This window comes from Argopecten irradians, chromosome 7 (assembly GCF_041381155.1).
Source record: "Argopecten irradians isolate NY chromosome 7, Ai_NY, whole genome shotgun sequence".
Lineage (NCBI taxonomy): Eukaryota > Metazoa > Mollusca > Bivalvia > Pectinida > Pectinidae > Argopecten > Argopecten irradians.
The window spans coordinates 45,333,432-45,353,604 of record NC_091140.1 but is presented as its reverse complement, the minus strand read 5'-3'; the positions used below and the strand labels follow the sequence as shown (position 1 = coordinate 45,353,604).

At 31.3% G+C, this 20,173-nt stretch overlaps 1 protein-coding gene across 2 annotated transcripts in view; it reads left to right on the top strand.

The window, feature by feature from the left end:
• The window catches only part of LOC138326685 (glutamate receptor 2-like), a 32,267-nt gene extending 15,882 nt beyond the window's left edge, over positions 1 to 16,385 (top strand). The window contains exons 2-17 of one of the 2 annotated variants that reach the window (XM_069272686.1): positions 1,109 to 1,270; positions 3,094 to 3,351; positions 3,786 to 4,000; positions 4,373 to 4,426; positions 4,732 to 4,887; positions 5,860 to 6,048; positions 6,891 to 7,007; positions 7,680 to 7,802; positions 7,950 to 8,189; positions 9,049 to 9,404; positions 11,061 to 11,259; positions 12,132 to 12,379; positions 12,918 to 13,026; positions 13,572 to 13,715; positions 14,571 to 14,678; positions 15,555 to 16,385. In XM_069272686.1, the coding sequence (XP_069128787.1) occupies positions 1,109 to 1,270; positions 3,094 to 3,351; positions 3,786 to 4,000; positions 4,373 to 4,426; positions 4,732 to 4,887; positions 5,860 to 6,048; positions 6,891 to 7,007; positions 7,680 to 7,802; positions 7,950 to 8,189; positions 9,049 to 9,404; positions 11,061 to 11,259; positions 12,132 to 12,379; positions 12,918 to 13,026; positions 13,572 to 13,715; positions 14,571 to 14,678; positions 15,555 to 15,632 (2,756 nt within the window). In that variant the 3' untranslated portion in view covers positions 15,633 to 16,385. The remainder of the gene's footprint in view (positions 1 to 1,108; positions 1,271 to 3,093; positions 3,352 to 3,785; positions 4,001 to 4,372; positions 4,427 to 4,731; positions 4,888 to 5,859; positions 6,049 to 6,890; positions 7,008 to 7,679; positions 7,803 to 7,949; positions 8,190 to 9,048; positions 9,405 to 11,060; positions 11,260 to 12,131; positions 12,380 to 12,917; positions 13,027 to 13,571; positions 13,716 to 14,570; positions 14,679 to 15,554) is intronic. The other variant, XM_069272688.1, reaches the window with a different exon arrangement.
• The last annotated feature ends 3,788 nt before the right edge of the window (positions 16,386 to 20,173 follow it).

The window sequence follows — 20,173 nt, the reverse complement described above, 5'->3', positions numbered from 1 at the left end:
CATTAAGGAAACGCGTTCCGTGCGTGAGTGAAACAAAACCCAATATATTCATGTTTAAACTTTGGTAGCCTACAGGGATATAATTTCTGCTTTGGTTTAATGTTTAAATTGGACCAATACGCATATTCCTGTCTCTCAATCTATTCTGTTCTAGCCAATTTCTATAACTGACGCCAACCTAAATGGTATGCTATGTAATGGCGAATACAATTTATCCGTAGCGTGTTATTCCTTTTAGCACGTTCGATATATACATATGTATTAAGTTCGGGTCAATTTACGGAAAAAGTGGTTACACGATTGTTAAATAAATAGCCAATCGGACCAGGTCATTTGATAGAGGATATATGACCACTTTGAGGATAGCTACTTGGCCAGTTAAATCGCTGTGTCCTGTCTCAATAGAACCATCATAATGCCTTCGGTTGCACGAAAGAGAACCGTAAAGAAAATAGCAAATAAAACGTGACCTTCTTCTTTTATTTTAATATTCCCTTCATCTGTAAACAATAAGCCTACATATATAAGTAAAAGAAGGAAATGAAGTGATCTTTTGCAATGAACTATCACATTTGAAGCCTCTTGTTTGTTCTTTCATCAGTCATTGTCATTAAAATACGTCCCAGATTATTTGAAAATTGATCAATTATGGTAAGCCGTACTCCCGTGTACATTTAATACAAGGTTTATTAGATATAAAGATATATCATTAACTTAATCACTATTTATAATCAGTGTAAACATAGGCAGAAAACGAGCATAAGGTAAAATATCCCTTTACAACGTCATACATGTGGACATTTTAACACTTCAAGGAACCCAATGATGTCACAGGAATTATTTGTAATAAACTGAAATCAACTGATTCAACTTGGCACTGAGCAGTTCCGGAGATTGTATTTATACTGAAAATTGTTATATGTTGCGGTAATAACCACCCCCATGAAAATAATACATAGTTAGGGTATATATAACAACACCTGTGTAGCGCGAATTTTAGACCCCACGAATAAGTTCCAGATTAAGAAACACGAAATTTAGATACCGCGAATTAATTCACTTATATTTACTCTTACACATAGTGTTAATGAAAGTTTTCTTGTTTCAGCCGTTATTCAGCACACGGAATCAGAGGACTTTAATGAATTGCAGACTGCCCTCGAGTATACCGTCAGATCCATCAACGAGCGCAACTTCAAGTCGAACGTTTCCTTCGACGGAACCAAGATCGAAGTTGATCTAAGAAACAGCTACCTTGTTCTCCAAAAACGTGGGTATTTTTGTCCACTTTAATCCCAAACAAGTTCTCAATTTTATTTTGATTAGTAATTTTTTTGCATTATGCGACCTTTTCCTGGAAGTTTTCCGGTTTTTAATATAACATTATTTGTTAGTTGCATTATCAGTGAATCATAGGGTTTCATATATATATATGAGTTCGTTACGATATGGTGGTGCTCCAGGTGTAGCCTCAGTCTGGTTTTTGGACTATTTAAAAAAATAATATCGATAATTCACTCATCGAACGATGAAGATCCATTGAGCATATCCACACTCAACATGCATTATAAACAAACTTCTTTTGGTGGTCACTAAATTTTCACTGATTCAACTGCGTTCGCATATTGTTCTTGCAAAAAAATAAATCTTTAATTATCTCTTGATATCAGTTTGGCATTTTGAGTTCACATATTAACATAAAGCACAAATTTACGAAAGTAAATCGCAAGCAAAAGACATTTGGCATACTGTAAAACAGTCTGATTTTAGTGCAGTCGGTTTTTATAACACAATTTGAGATACGGAGAATCGTTTCATTCAATTTGTCATGCGGTTGAAATAAATATCCTATGGGAAATATCACTACTAGGAACTTTTACAGAGAAGTATATACATGACTATATGTGTAAGATTTGTTCTGGTTCTAAGTCAATTCTACGAAAGGTGGCTCTCATCGGTATATGACTCAGTGCTCTATTAGATCTTGTATATTTGCGTTAAGTAAAACATCCATTGGGGAACAAAGCAGACGCAGACTCTTCGTCAATTATTGGTAGCTTTTATTTATTGTCGTAAGTATTCCCTAGAGTTTCCTTGGGTTTACTAAAGTAAACATTCACCAGTCCCCTTGTCGGGATATTTGGCGTTTTTTATTGTTAATGCTGTTTTACGTAGCGCTCAGCCTTTCAGCGCTACTTGGAGTTGTAAACCGCTGCATATAATCTCCACCCCAAGGATCAATATTTTGGAAATAGTCCAAATAACAAAGGCGGGCCAATCACGTGTCTCAATTGGCTTCTTTTTCACCGATTGACCCCCAAAACAAAGTGTAATGAAACTTAGAGAATTCACGATGGGAATAGGATTCATTGATATACTGTCTAACTTGGATATGTATGGCAACTGTGATTGTATAGTATATGATAAATATATATCGAACGATAGATTAACAACAAACTTATCTAAGAACAATACATTTTATTTTAGCTCCAATTCATATCTGTCAATTTTTTTTAAGATGTATAAAGATATTACCGGCCAAAAATTCTTGAGAAAAAGAAGTATATCAAAATACTCACCATGTTGGTAAAGTTTTGCAGTGCACTGGGAATGATAGTACATTGTGCTTGCACACTGTGTTTTTTATAAATCTGGTTTGTTTTATGCAGAAAAAAAATATAATAAAGACACATATTGTTTATTAAGGAGTATTAAGTAAAGCAAGTAATTGCTGGTTAAAATTATTGTTAATAGAAAAAAAAACAGTAAATCAATCAAAAGTCACCACTATTTAAGTTTAACACTTTTATACTTACGAAGTTGGCAGAAAGGAGGGGAGAAGGGAAGGGGGCTATGTTGAGAAGTTTTTCTCTCCGCCATTGATTTTTCAACAAAAGATTCGAAATACAAACAGAGGTGTCACGTGATCGTCTAGACAGTCGTGACTAAGTGTAGCAAGGATGAGAAAAAATCCGGAGCTAGAAAGAAAGTAAAACATAAAAACAAAGAACATCATCAAACTATTGAAATCACTACGAAAAAAAGAGAAAGATATTGAGAAGTAGCCATTAATGAGAGATTTACTTGTTTCAGTATGTCAAACGATAGAGAAGAAACACGTGCACGCCATAGTGATCCTGGGCCCAGAATCGAACCAGGACATCGTCCGGTCACTGGTTCAGAATGAGAATGTGATGCTTCCTCTGTTTCTGCCCACGGCTCTTGGCAATACATCCAACAGCGATCAAAGATACCAGATCAACATGATGCCCTCCTATATCCCCGCTATCATGGATATAGCACGCTTCTATGGATGGGATATGCTGTATTACATATTTGATTCAGATGAAGGTATTTGTCACCAAATAAAACATTCAAGCAATATTTACGTATTTTCGCACTCTGACATGAAAATCTGGCGTAATATACAGCACTAGATATTTCTACAGTTGAAATATAGCGATAATATGTTTCGTTCTCTCATTTGAAAAATAACGAAAATATGCTCTTATAGACTAGTAATGTTAAAGTCGATATAATCTCAATGATATGAAGGATTTGTCGATGATAATTTTGTAATGTATACAGAATCACAATTTGATGTATAGATTAAAGGTATAATCGATTTATTCATTCCGAATGAAAAAGAAAATAAGTATTCGGGTACTGTTCTGCTTTAACAAATGTTGAAACTGGCTTTGTTTCATAACTTTTTTGAACAAGTTTTTTTAACATGCTTATTCTGAAAACACAAAATGTTAGTTCGTCTGCGCGTCCCCTTTTAGGATTACTACGCCTACAGAGTCTATATGGAGTAGCGGAAGAACACACAAAGAGAAACCGATTTACGATCAGACCTCGCCGGATCACAAACGTGTCCGATTGTTACGAGTTACTCCGATCGCTAGATAGGGCTGACCTTGAGTTGGAGGAAGCCATTCCAAAGAGAATCGTCTTGGATTTATCTTCAAAAGATGCATACAATAAAACATTAGAACAGGTATTGTGCGAGAAATGTAATAAAGTTACAATATTTATATATTACCGTGAATTGATGTAACACCGGAAACATCTAATAAATTTTAGTAAGTTTAGGCTAACGATTGCATCCTTTGATAAAAGAAGATGACAGAGGAGAATAAGTTGACAATATTGACATTTATATAAAAATAATATCGTCATGTCGCATCAGCCAATGTTATATTTTGTAAAGATTTTGTGTATTACCTTTTTTCTTCTGTAGCGTTATACACCTGCTGAAACACAATGTACAACAATTACCTATACAATCACTCTTTCACCTACTTGTTCCTAGATGTTTTTTGCCAATGTAGTAGGGGACTTGAATAATCGTATGTTGTCTTTATTTCAGATAATAAATGTCGGGATGAATAGAGATTCATACCATTATATCATAGGAGGATTGGTAAGTATGTTTTTGATACAAGCTTTATAATTAAAACTTTGACGTTAAAATAAGGTATATCAGTTCTCATTATCACAAACTTGATATCTGTACCAACCCAAATCTTCTAAATATACAGTATAATTATGTAGCTCCTTACTTTTGGGAACATCTGATTCATATTTCTTACTTGCATTTTTCATGCAGATTTAAAAAGAAAAATATTACACGCCAATGGATTTTAGAAGACGGATTATGTGATAAATTATGTTTTAGTTTTGAAAGACTTATTATGTTCATGTTTAAACTAATGCTTTCATTTTCAGGGTATAGATGAGCTCGACCTGACCCAGTTTGAGTTCGGCGGTGTAAATATAACTGGTTTTACCGTCATCAACACAGCATCAGCGTCCTTTACTGAATTACGCAACAGAAATAAAACACTTTTCTTCAATCTCTATCCAAATACACCGAAATTACTGGTAAGTAATTAAACTAATGTAATTTCCCTACATATCTGGGAACGATGTTTTTTTTTGTTTTTGTTTTTTTTCTTCAAAATAATCTCATGATTTGTAAAGTTCCCTTTGTTGCATTAGGTATGAGTGTAGATACCAAAAACATACAGCAATGCAAAATGAATATAATTTCTAATCATATACGCAAATTAGGTATTAACACAAAACAAAACATGACAAAAAAAGAAAAAGATAAATGAAAATTTAAGCGTTAAACAAAACTTGTACACAGTACGTGGTAATTTATTCTTGAACTTAATGTCTTTGAAAGACAGTTAGAATGAACTGTGGCGTATTTTTTAAATAGTTTAAGGTATACGCAATACTATTTCAGTTATTTCAATGCGAGGGCGTGGTATTTCTTTCAATTAAGTTTTGATTCAAAACTAACATATTTCCAAATGTCTCTTTGTATTCAATGGCATAACTACAGAACACATTGTTGCGTGAGCGGAATTACAATGTATGACTATTCAAAAATGTTTTGGTTTTTAACATGTCGTGACCAAAAACGTTAAAATGCGTTCGTGTGAAAACTGTTTGACAGAATATTGCAATTGGATTGATTTGTATGTATTTGTCGGTAATATTTCATACCCAGAGCATATAGCAAGCGTATGGTAGTAAATAAAACGGACAATGGCGAAGGTCAATTGTGAATAGCACGAAAAAAAAATAAAAAAAATGATAATAGAAAATAACAATTTGTTTGGTTTTCTTCAAAACGAATGAGCACACATAATTCATACTCTATAGATAATTTTGATGGATTCTGTTTCTCAGTTTAACCTGGTTTACTCCATGGTTTTGCCTTGACGCTAACATATAGTTTTGTTTCCCACATAGGTCTTAAGTGTCATACAATATAGAGTAGAAATCGATTGTTAACTAATTCTATTGATTATAATGGTATTCATGTTTATTTTTTTTCAATAGTACAAACAAGCATTGGTGATCGACACCCTCAATTTAATTCACGAAGGATTTGACCAAGTTAAGCGAGCTACGAATGGAAACTTGGCTCTTCACAAACGAGGCTGCCATTCTGATCCGTACACACGATTTTCCGGAAGAGCGGGTCGCCGAGGAGGTGAGCGGGAACGTGTCATGAGGATATTCAGAGAGGTAACCGACAGTTGGTTTAATTGAATCAATAATTTCCTATTTCAATAATCGTTACCATACATTAATACAGCAGAAAATATTGATGGAATAAGATAATGAAGTAGGTTTAATGATGTAAGTAATATTTCACTTTAACATCATAAAAATGAGAATATTGATATATTTTTCATATATTTATATTTGTTATATAATGTTTATTTCATATGATTGACCAATTTAACTCGTTGATGACTTATTAAACTAGTTCTACATAATATTTAGATAGATTTCCAAATATCTATATTTAAAATCATTTGTAAACATGAAATCATATCTAAATGTGAAGGGATAATGTTTTGAAAATCAGTATAAAACTTCAACATCTGTATTGAACACCATTTATCTCTTTGTGGTTTTATCAATTTACACACCTTCCTTTCATAGAAAAAAAGAAAATCTCAACAAATCGCAAAGTTACAATCTTTTGAGAAGCAACGAAATAAATATCAGACGACTCGTTGTATAATGACATACAACAAGCATATCGATTAAAAAATTGATTCAAAACTAAACAGGTCATTCCTATATGTAGTTTCCTCGTTATTGTAACACCAAATGTTGATAAATGAAATTAGTCATCACACATATAATAAGATCAATGTTTTAAATAAAAATTGAAACATACATCAAAGCATACATATCCCACGATCAAAATCCATCCAGAAAGCACAGACAAACGCCTTCAATGTCATCTAGATGTGACTATCAAGGATAGGTTTTGAACATTTCTTATGAGTTACTTTATTGAAACTAAATTCTTTAATTATACTCAATAAAATACATCAAAATTAATGTTTTTTCAGACAAGCCTCCGTGCTGATGAAAGCCTGACAGGAACTCTGCAGTTTGATGATAAGGGCATGAGAAAAGATTTTGTTCTAAATGTGCACCAGTTAGAATATAAGAAACGTTTGGCCAAGGTTAGAAAAATAATTGTAACAGTTGAAATACATTTAAAAGCTCCAAACATGAATGCATTATATATATATATGAAATAGCAACTATTATTACTCTTCATTTGAAGGATTTACTTTTAATATTTAACCTTGAACCAAATTGAGGAATTTTAATTTACCTGTATTATGATTTCCGTCGACGGTTTTGGGTGTTTGAAGTACATGCAGGTGTGTTTTGGTTATTAAAATAATCGTGTTTAGTTTTTATTTTAAATCTTAAACACTTTCAGGATAAAGAATGTTTGAAGCTTAAAGGTCTTATGCAAGTTCTTTCATTAACATACTCATTTATAACTTCATATAGTTGCTGATTGATGTTATCCTGCTATAGGGCAGCATTGTATTCATGATGCATGTCACAACTAAAAAGTGTTACCTGAAGGACAGCTTCAAAACATGACATTCGAAACTTGGTCGAATTTCTATAGATATATTTCTCTTTTTAATTCTTTCCATATTGTATTTCTATACATCCTTGTGAGCTTAATATTCTCCATATTCGTGGCCAATGTAATTTGTTTCTTTATTGAGAATCAGATTTGGTTTCATTTTGTTCAAACCATGAAAAACACCGCAATGACTTAATATAATAAAACGCAAGCGAGCCAACATATATATTTCTACCTTTAATTCAAGGTTGGAACTTGGGTACAGAAGAACCCGGCCAATAAACGATTCCAGACACATCTCCAGTCGCCTGTTACTTTTCACGAAGAGGAATCATCAAAGAATAAAACATGGAGGATTGTTACTATTTTGGTAAACACCCACTAACGTCTTGGAGTAAAGGTTTCTTAAAAACAATGATTACATAAGACAATTAATATCGATGACATAAGATGAGGTTACCGTATAATTGCAGTGTATAAAATGTGCTGATATGGTGTTATTCTTTATTCTTTTCAGGAGGATCCATTCGTTCAATATATTTCAGGAACCGATAATAATGAAAACAGTAATGCCCCAAGGGTGGGCGACCGCTTGATAGAGGGTTACTGTGTCGATGTCGCCGAAAAAGTGAAACAACGATACAAAAAGGAGTTTGGAGAAGAGTTTGATTATAAGTTCCATCTTAATGATAAATTCGGAAATGTGGATGAAACTACCCATAAATGGAATGGTATGATCGGGGAATTAATTGATAAAGTAAGTTCTACATCTTGTAAGTATCTAATTTGATCTGGGGAATCGTAGCTTAGTTTATGCATAATGATTTTAATTCAATACTAGGGATATTTTAATGTTTTATAACACGTTATGTATATTAAAAGCGACATATATTTTACCATTAAACACAGAAGACAAAGAGCAAGTGTAAGTTATAGGAAGTTATCATGTAGAAGATTGATATATATTTGATAATATAAACGCATATTGTATGAACAAGTTACCTCGCATATATTTATATGTCATTGAATTCATAGAATGTTTACCATCTTTTACGTTTGATTAGAAGCAAATTCGTTTGACTTAATTCATTTCAACCATTTTTATGGAATCAATCAAAAGGATTAGGCAACAGGCTATGCCCTTTCCGTTTGAATTATTTAGGCAGTGGAAAAAAGAACCTTTATTGAACTCTGTCAATTTGCATAACTGATTCTCATAAAAGTTTCAATAATAATTTACTAATTTGATAATCATATTTAGTTTGATGTTGGGTCATAAAGCATATTTCTATTTATTATATTTTGGCCATATTATGTGTGGACACGCGCGTATAAGTTATTGTTTTCTGAGTCTGCCATTATATATTTTTAGAAATTAGCTGAAACGATATTGTTCCACCTGTTTGTTTTATCAAAGACAAAATGTTGTCTTGTAGTCAGAATAAATCTTTTCCGTTTACTTCGTTTAAGAATGAGATTTTGTCGAGCAAACATAATGCATAGAATATTGAATAGGAGTATTTTAATCATATATATATATATATATATTTCAAATAAATAAGCCTAAATATTATATTCTGTAAAAACTGATTTTTGTTTTCATTGTTTTTAAACAGACGGCAGACCTTGCGCTAGCGTCATTAACCATAAACAAAGAAAGAGAAAGAGTAGTTGACTTTACCAAACCTTTTATGAAACTTGGAATCAGCATTATGATCAAGAAGCCTGATAAGCAGAAGCCTGGAGTGTTTTCCTTCATGAACCCATTGTCAAACCTAGTGTGGATCTGTGTTATGATAGCCTTTTTGGCTGTTAGCCTCGTTCTCTTTTTCGTTGGTAGATGGAGTCCGTACGAATGGCAAGAAGAGACATCGTCTAAGGATCATACTACTACAAATGCTTTTACTTTTTCAAATACACTTTGGTTTTCACTAGGGGCTTTAATGCAACAGGGATCTGATATATTCCCAAGGTTGGTTCAGGCGTAACACAACATTTAGCCTGAGAAAAGTGACATCTCATAAAGAGGCTAAGTTCCATGTTGTCAGTTTCAAACTTTGATACAAACTTTGAAATACAATTTCTCAAGTCATTTTACTGCGCACTGGATTGTTGTTTGGAATAGTTCACATTTTCCCTCACACTTGCATGCTTGTTATTATTGTGAATAATTTGTATTTTTTTCATACACTCCCTAAAAATATTTCTGATCTTTTTGAAAGTGTTTTATTTTTTTGTATATTGCCATAATATTGAAATTATGTTCTTTCATTCGTTTAAAATTATGAAATCCATTTTATCATCAGACTGTCATTTTTTCTGTGTACATTAAACCACAAAATTGAGAAAAAATCAGACTCAAATGCTTGTCTTACTAAGGTTATTTGAACGTACCAAACCTAGTTCATATATTTTAAAATTGATATATTGAACCTGTTATATTTGGGTTTTTTTGTTTGTTTTTTTTTTAGACTTTTTCCGCTTTTTTGCTTCTTTGGATCCGATATACATTTGGATTTCAATGTTGATTTTGTTTATCGTACCAGAAGTAATCGTGCTTGCATTCTGTATGATAAATTCAATAGATACAAGTTTGCTGTATTGTATCTTTCCATTTTTTTTTTAAATTTCTACCAATAGTTGCTCGCATTATGTTAAATGTTTTATGAATTATTGATCATTTTCTTAAAGTTATCTTTTTCTTTTATGTGCGATAAAACAATTTAGATTGTTTTTATTGTTTCTTTTGTTTTTACGCATGCGCAAGGGAAATGTAACAACCGTGGGTATTTGAGTGTTGAATGACAGTTTGAAAAAAACACTTACCCTTTTGATCCAATTGCTCCAATTTCCTTACAAGATGTCTTTTGAATTTCACTTTTATATAAACGAAACTGACAACACGGAACATGTTTGGCAATTCAATAAACTGAGACGTTTGACATAAAATTATATCATAAGTATTATATATTTCATGTAATGGGAAAGGAAGTTGAAAACGTATCATCAGTCAAGATAAGAAATATCAAAAATGTTGCAAGATTAGAATAAAATAAACATATATTAATGTAGTTTTTGTATAGATAGGATACAAGGTCTCGACATGACCAATTATTTTTGGAAATTCAAAAATCAGAATGATAAAGTAATTATGTGTTATATTTTGTTATATATCGATCACTATAATTTCTTTTAATGATTTAAAAAAATGCAAAGCATCATATCAACTTTTAAAGTTTAACAAATTATAATATGAATAACTTAGATATAATGATAATTGAAATGGTAATAATATCTATTATATGTTATTTCTAAGCAATTCTCTTGATTTTATTAAATAAAATCAATAATGATAAAAAGTATATTTCGCATAGAGAAAAGCCAAACAATTTAGCAATTTATTTTATTTAAATACACAGATTTACTACATTGGGTTTCAACCTTGGGCAAATATCATGGCCTGGATGCATTCATGCAATATTGAAATGTTTACTCTAAATATAAGAACGAAATATTTATAAAACGAGAAAAAACATAGCATAACAAAGTACCTTTTTTGTAATGATAAAATTCATAACAAATAACCTTTTAAACCGAACACCATTATTGATATATTTTATATTCCTAGATCATTTTCTGGTCGAGTCGTCGGGAGTGCCTGGTGGTTTTTCACCCTTATATTGATATCATCTTACACGGCCAATCTGGCCGCCTTTTTGACGATTGAGCGACTTGTCACATCAATCAAGAGTGCCGACGATTTAGCCAAGCAAACTGAAATCGAGTATGGAACTTATGAGGGCGGTTCAACAGAGAGGTTTTTCAAGGTTTGTTGTATTCATTTACAGAGATATATTAAGCACAAAGTAAGGTGTATTATATGCAACGCGTATCTTTAGAATTTGATTTCAATTAGATTTCATATCATTGGTACTGATTTGCTTTGCGTAAGTTTAAAAACGATCTACACGTACCACAGTGAAATGAATACCTTAAAATCAATTTATTTTAGATACAATCACGACGCCTTTTACAAAAACAGATTTTGTTAAAACAGATATGTAAGAGCATTGGTTGGTTGAAATCATAGATTTTATGTCTCCTACCAGCATTCTAGCTTTTAATGGAAACAATTTTATTCATAAAAGTTGAAACTTAAATAAAGTCTCTCAACAACAATTTTCGGTAACTACCTGATTGACTTCTTCAGTCCTAACTGTGGTCAGAACTACAGACTAATATAGCGTAGATTAAGTCACATGATTCATAGAATACCCCTAAGTCATATGACTGAATTTGGATTATTTGCTATAAGTCAAGAGCAATGTTATATCACTTAAAGTACCAGACGCCTATAACAGCTAGTAAACCTATAGTAAGGAGAAATACAGCTGGATTATTTCTAGTGGTATTAAAAATAAGATATCAAAAAGAAATAATATGTAAAATGTAAAAAAAAAAATGTATTGCTTGAATACCGACACGGCAATATTTTGCCAAGCTAAGGATAACTTTATGATTTCAACAGTTCCCACAACAGATATGTTTACAATTCATGCATGGAAGGAATGCTTTGTTTATTTTTAATTACACTCACTGCATTAAGGTGCTATATTGTATTGATACATTTCGTATTCAGTCTTATAGGAATATTTCTAAAGTAATGTATTGTTTTATTGCATGTGATCTTTCCAATCAGGAATCAAAGGTATCTGTATACCAAACAATGTGGAACTACATGCAACGAAACAGACAGAAAGTAATGGTGAGTAAGAACAGTTATGGAATTGAAAGGGTCCGAAATTCCAAGGGAAAATATGCATTCCTGTTGGAGTCACCGCTAAACAACTACCAAGGTCAGAAGAAGCCCTGCAATACGATGAAAGTGGGTGAAAATCTAGACAGTAAGGGTTATGGAATAGCAACGCCTTTGTACTCGCCGCTAAGGTAATTACCACAAAACACCATTGGTAGATTTAAGCATATCAATTGGTAAAATATAATAATACTATCATATTTAAGTTATTTAAAACTCTTTCAAATTATAACCATAAAGAAATGCACCGCTATATATGATTATTAATACAAATTACAAATTAAACAATTCTTTAGCCATACTAATCAAAGTACATGAGTCAATTTTATAAAATAAGCACCATTGATTTGTAATCATTCTATAATTACCATGAACATTCTTTTAATAAAAGTTGTTTTTCTCCTAAGAATACATCTTTTTAATATTATAATTATATTTAAAAATTAATGTTATGTAAAGAATTTTAAACTTTGCTTTCGAATGTTCATAATTTTGACACGAAATACAATTTTAAAAAACTACACAGAACCTTGATTGATACACACTATCTTAACATAATTTAGTGTACTGTGTTTATATCAATTTTCGTACACGTACTTTCAATGTTGATATAGTTTGAATATAATACTTATTTTCCCTGTATATTTCGGCAACTGATCGACCTACTAGAAAAAAGTTAAACCTAGTCGTGTTGAGGCTTCGAGAGGAAGGGGAGCTTCACAAACTCGAGCAGAAATGGTGGTACGACAAGGGAGAATGTGGGGCTGTAGATGGAAAAGTATGTATACTGTACGAATGGTGTTCCAAATATAATAACATCATGGATCTATTTCGTGAAAATCGTGCCTTATGTACCTAATGCATGCATGCAAGTATATAAGATAGGGCCAGATGATTATATTTGCTCTCACGCTGTTGATTTATATTACAGCGAAATTATTGATATAGCAAGTGAAAATTAATCGTATTCTTGTCGAATATTTTATTTATAAATAGTGTAACAGTGCTCCACAGAACGGTCCTCTGCGATAAAAACTGTTACTTACTGTATAGGTTTATAAAAAAAACCTTACGGCCAACAAGAAAAAAAACAAGCAAAAAACAAGTATATCCCATAATAATACATGTTTTCTTCAGTTAAAAATCTGTATCACTTCATCGCCGACACGATGAAAGAAAATGCCAAATTGTTACGCTGTAAGTGCTTAGAATATGTTCGTGTTTTCATATCTTCGGCATGGCCGATGGTCAGTAAGTGTATTAAGATTAAGTAACAGGTTGATGTAATCGATTTTTTTTGGTTGTATGTTTCTTCTTTGACAGGACGGGGTGAAAAGTGCCTTGACGTTAAGTAATGTGTCTGGAATATTCCACATCCTTATAGGTGGTCTTGTCCTTTCAATGCTGATGTCTTTACTGGAGTACTTGCTTCATAGATATCGGAAGCGGATAAAGGTAATTAAACAAGTATGTAATTTTTTATGCAAATCAGATATCTGCTCTTGGAAAGGTATAATCGATATCAGAATTTTATAAACAAAAATAAGATCGTTTTCCCTAAAAGAAAATTAAAAATGCTACGCTCTTAAAGATAATTATGAAGTTATAATCAATACTCACTAGAAAGGGTAGATAACTCTGTTATATGTCAACTTAAAATCGAGTTTCAATTGTTTCCATAGGTTTCATTGCTTTACTACAAATATAATTACTTATTCCTGTATTTTTGTTTCTGGAAAGCTAAAACCTAGCTTATCGACGATTGAAATAATTCAAATAAAACCTCTTTATATAGGTGATAGGGGTTATCTAGGTTTTAAAAGTGTGATGTATATATGTTATATTATGATCATAAAAGGGGAAATACCAGAACTTAAGTTGTTAATATTCTCAGAAGAATCATATTACAAGATTTTTTCCTCTGGTTTTAAACTGGAATCAGTTGCGTCACAGGCACAAACAAATATGAAATTTTAGTTTTCATATTTAGCGTTTTTTTTTTAAATTTCTAGACTGACTACATTAGCCATTTTGCCACAGATTTTTATTTAGATATTTCACGTCTAAGTTTTATACAAGGTAGTGAATATGTTGTTAGATTCCATAGCTCACTACTCCATACTTCTTTATCTTCCAATCGGTATTACATTCATTTCTTTTCAAAACTAAATGAAAAAAAAATTGTATTAATATATAATATGTCTTTACTTTGTAACTTGACAAATATGATTCGCTTTCACAAACGAAATATATCTATTGGTTGATATACAAGTCTTTAAGAAATTTAGTCATACGAAATTCACATCTGAATGCTTTTGACAGCAACAGAAACAGTACAAGCCAAACAACACCGTAAAAATTGTAAAGAAAGATCCACTGGAAGTTCTTAAAGCTGCTGGGTACACAGAACATGAAAACTCTGGGGTAATTGTAAGTATTGTACATCTGTCTCTCTGCATGCTCCCTATCTTGGCTTTATATATGAGTTATACACAGGAAAAGGCATCATCGACGAGAAATTTATTTCTATTTCATAAAATACATCTGCACAATCTTCTAAACCGATTTTGACGTAATAAACTCAGATTGTTGTACTTCATTATGTGAAAGATTTTTTATATGTAAATTTAAGTGAAGACAATACCAATTTATTGACAATAGCAAAATTAGCCATTGACAAAATGCTTTACTTATAGCATATTTGATAAAGGTCCATGTACCACTTTTCATAAGAGTGGTACGTTAAGCAAGTTTGAGTTTGTAATATGTAATGATGTATGTCTAACAATTAAATCTATTTAATAATTTTGTTTCCTTTGCATTGTATTTCCCTCCCTCTAACGTTGTCTGTTTGTGAATACATATTCATATTTTATAAACGATTTATACAACATTATCTACACTATATGTTGTTTCATTGGTAAGTAAGATTATCGTTTAAATTATATTACACAATAACTTTTAATTCATATGAAGTTTATTCATGGATATCTTAACCATTTCTCACAAGTCACGATTATGTCCCTTTATCAGTGCCATCAGAAATATAGCACAATGCTAAGCGTTTGTAATAGTTTACCGACAGTGTTAATGAAATATTAAAGTTTTTAATTATTTAAGTTTAATGTCAATATCTGTACACATTAACAATTAATATAACTTTTGATTAAAATTTAAACACTAATTATTTCCTAAGAATGATTTCGATTTATTTTAAGAAATCACCTCATGTTTTGGACGTTAGTGTCATTGATTCAATTTGCCGTTAATCAAATAAATGTTTTCCTATTTGTGTTTTATTTACAGTACACCTACAGTCCACCTGAACAGTTGACGACATTTGAGGGGTCGACAAGTACAAAGCCGGAACAGACTGTAATATAACACGGATGTATATCGATAAAGTAAAGCGTTACTTCTGAGAAAGAAAATAAAACAGTGATATCAAGATTTTTAAAGACTTATAAAAATGCAATAAATTGCATTGATAGATATAATACCACTTTTTAACTCAACATGTTTCTGCTTTGATAAATGCATACTAAAACATATGTAGAAATGACTGAGATTTAATTAAAATGTATTATGTTTGAAAGTTGATGCCTGAATGATATTTGCGTCAATGAACCATTTATGCGAGGACGTTTTGAATGTTAGCTGGAAATTAATTTTGTTTGCTAGTTGCACTTTCATAAATGCATTCATAATAGGTTAAAACATAAAACATGAAAATCAAACATTAGTACTTAGAAAATGTTACAATATATAAATATTTTTTTTATTTCCTCATCGACATTATTTACGTTTACATATCCTGTTATTATCAACACCTTATATGTATCTATATTTCTCGCTTCACATCAATGTCTTCCATAAGAATGTATATGACATATTATCATGATATAATATAAACTAGAAATTTTCTCATTTTTAATAAATCATAAAGACATCTAGACATCTAACTCCAGAACATTACCGTATATAAGAGACTACCCCTCCCATTGTTATTGTTGTTAACATGCGTATGAAGAATGTAAAACGTGTTATATGAGAGATACTATATTTGTACAATTTTCACTTCGGTAGATTTTTCTTTAATGCACGTTGACTTTCTTTATTATCAATAAATCATTTCAAAGAAAATAAACAATATTTGTTTTTATACCTTTTGTACTGTGTAGTTGTTTAGTATAGCGGGGAGAAAATTCGCGTTTTTTCTTTTCTTTTCTTAATTGATACTTGTCTGCTGGTATAAATGTAGATGCTAGCGTATTGTTCAATTTTATTTGCTGGCATTGAAGTTCATTGAAACTAATTGTAACATTTTTATAGCGAAATATTATCCACCGCGAATGACAACAGCTATACAGTACGTTGAAAACGCACTTATCTTATACCTGATGGGAAACTGAATAACAGATGACATGACAACATGGGTAAACATATGTATTGTGATGTTTACGTAGACAAGTTAAATAGCTTTACTACTTAATACTAACCTGAAATGAGTTGGAACAGAACAAAAGTTAATTATTGGTAATAATAATTGTACTACATTACATTATGTAACAACATAACCAATATATTATTTCCTATCACTGCATGCAATAGTTCAAGCAATTTTAGCATTCAACATCAAATTGCAGTGAAAAGGGGGAACAACCCTTCCTAATATTTATTCTGAATTATTTTCGATTTGTTATCTTAGAATTATATACGAAGCATAATTTCTGTATCCGATTATATTATCCTCCTCCCCTCTTTCACTACAGAGTGTATTAATAAAATCTGAAATCTGACTACAAATTCATTTTAATTAACAGGCTATTATATTTATATATATATTTGTCAATGGTTGGATTTATTTCTTAAACCCATTCGCAAAATTATTTCATATTTGTATCAATGAAAATATCTGAAAAATGTGATATCATTTTGCACAGTATTTAACCGATAATTGAATTATTCAATTAGATCATATGTAACATGTACCTTTCAACGTTGGATACATATCTATATATACACATATTAACTGATACAAATATATTAAAAATACATATAGTATTTCTGATAATTAATAAAAATTTGGATTTATTTATACATATGCATGAACACTGTATTTATGCATATAGTAAATTAAATTTTTAGATAGAGGTATTAGATAATTTCCTTGAAAGGAATCTAAGGCCTACTTTCAAGTGCGGCCTATTTTCAAAACTGGATTTTTTTTCAAGATACATTTAACCGTAAGAAATCCAAGGCTTACTTTCAGGACCGGCCTATTTTCGAGTTAGGTTTATTATCGAGATTTTAGGGTATCCTGACTACAACAATGGTTTTAAAAAAGAACATTAAGAAACAGTAGATATGATTGTTTAAATCGATATTTTGGGTTATTTTTGTTACCTCCCTTTTCACTAAAGAAAATTACTAGTACATTTTAAATGCAACATATATGATATTTTTTATGGAAATATTATTGTTATAGATAATGTGTCTAACATCTATTGTCATTTTGGTATAGCATTGTTTTCTTTTAATTTTACACTTTGGTTGCATTATCAAAATTACACAACATTTTACTTTATAATAAAAAGTAGTACGTGTATTTGTTATCTCATTAATGACCCACTTCTTTCCGAAACTTTCTTTAAAACAAAAATAACATAAGAAAATATATAAATCGATGGCCTCAATTGAGGTTACAACAACAACCAATTGCAATATTTCCTGCAAAATCTATGTTAACAGTGATGATTTATTTCGATGTTTAGCCATCTGACGCAATGATAGTCAACTAACGCACGGTGATTAGAACGATGGCGGGAAATATAAGACGACCCGCTTTATAAAACCTAACATTGAAATTATTTTATGTTGAGAAAGGAATGATAAGTGTAGTATAAATGTAAACCGAGAACATTTTCGACTCTACAAAATTATCTATCTTATTTTACATTCTCTTTCTAAAAATTAAAAAGCTACTTCGGAAAGATTATGAGCTTTTAAAAATTATATCTTTTAAAACACAAACATGCCACTGCATAGTACCTATATATGTTGCTACTAAGCCCAATGTTTGGCATTTTCCAGTGTTTACATTGGCAGTTTGTATCTGGCATACTTATAACACAAGCATATTCTGAAAGTTGATCAATATTGTAACAGAGTAAAATGAAAATATTTGAAATGGATTGAAATGTTGTACTTATAGTTGCATATGTCTTTTATCGATGGGACTAGTTCATCTACTATAATTGTTAAGTCGGTTTACCATTGCACCACATCGGAAGTTACAAGAACTCAACTCTCTCCCGCCAAATCATGATATTTTTACTATACAAACGTATTACTTTTATTTTCATATTTCATTTTGCACCACTATGCTTTTTATAACTGAAATGACTATATATATGTAAATATATGCATTTGTCAGATTTTTGACATGCATTGGTGTGTAACATACATTGGGTGTTCTAGCATATATATGGTGCGCTTACGCGCACCACTGGATATGCTGGAACACCAAATGTGTGTTACACACCAATGCATGTCAAACATATGACAACCAATGCTGAAATATTTTTAGATATGTTATACATATTTTATTTCTTTCAAAAATGTCAGGAATATTAATTACAGTTGAATACCGTACAAAGCGTTAATCAAGCCTCGAGGTGATTTCTTGATCTTGACAAAATATTTTAGAATATCTTTTATAACATGCTCTATCATAATTACGCATTGTTTTGAGTTATCAATATTTTAGTGCAAATTATTCGATGGTGAGGTAATTTTTCATGATACACATCACAACAACGGAGTGTTTTGGAAATGTTTGCCAAAGGCAATACGTAATACATGTTGATTAGGTCCTTATCGCACAATACAAAATACAATTATGATTTCGATTTCAATCCCACATCAAAACAATCACAAATCAACACCAATGAAATCCTCGACAGAACTATAAACCTTGTTATATAACAGTTTAAAAAAGACAGAGACAGAATAGGGCAGATATCAAAATCATGACCCCATTTTATTATTTAACAAGATATGTGCATATTCTTACTTTTTAAATTTTTTTAGTACATTTCTTCATTTTTACAGTCATATTGTTTTGATAGCTCTTATCATCACCAACTAAGATATGGCACATTATTCAGATGTGACCAAGGTAGCTTCCAGGAAGGAATTTAAGATTTCATACCAAAATCGGTCTTTCATTCGAATGCGAAATGACAATGTCGTAATATCGTAAAAATATTAAATGTCGTGTGAATAGTTTCGTCAGGACGATGCCTTTTACAACACAAACAATCTGAAACTATAATTGATTGAATACCAAAGGTTGTAATTTGCTGGAATGATGGCACCATTTATCGGGCAACTACCAAATATGGAAATCCGCCGACACTTGACTAGAGTAATATGAAAATTAGTTCCGACTCCTCAGATTCTGTTTACAAAGCGTGACTGATGATTGCGAAATTCAGGATTGTCATAATTAACTTTGTCGTTTTCATTTTCACCCAAAAGGATTAAAGTTAATTAGCAATATAACTGGTTCGTAATTGAATTTGTCAACACTAATTACTCAGCTTGTGATTTTAATATTTTTGTCTTGGAACAAATTTTGAGCTAAAAGATGTGTTTTGAATTCTAGAAAGTTATTTTTAAACTCTTTGTTTCCCGAACACATTATCTTTCGCTTTAATTTCATACATCAAGAGATGTTTTAAACGAAATTTCATTACTTTGTTTGCTAGCATAGATTTCCCTACATGTTACCAAAAGCCCTTTACCTGTCGGTTGCAAGTTCGAATTCCATGTAGAATGTTGCAAGATAATGGGTGCTGATGAGTGTTTTGTTTTCTACGGGAACTCCTGTTTTCCTGCACCTCATTAACCTGGCACGTCGT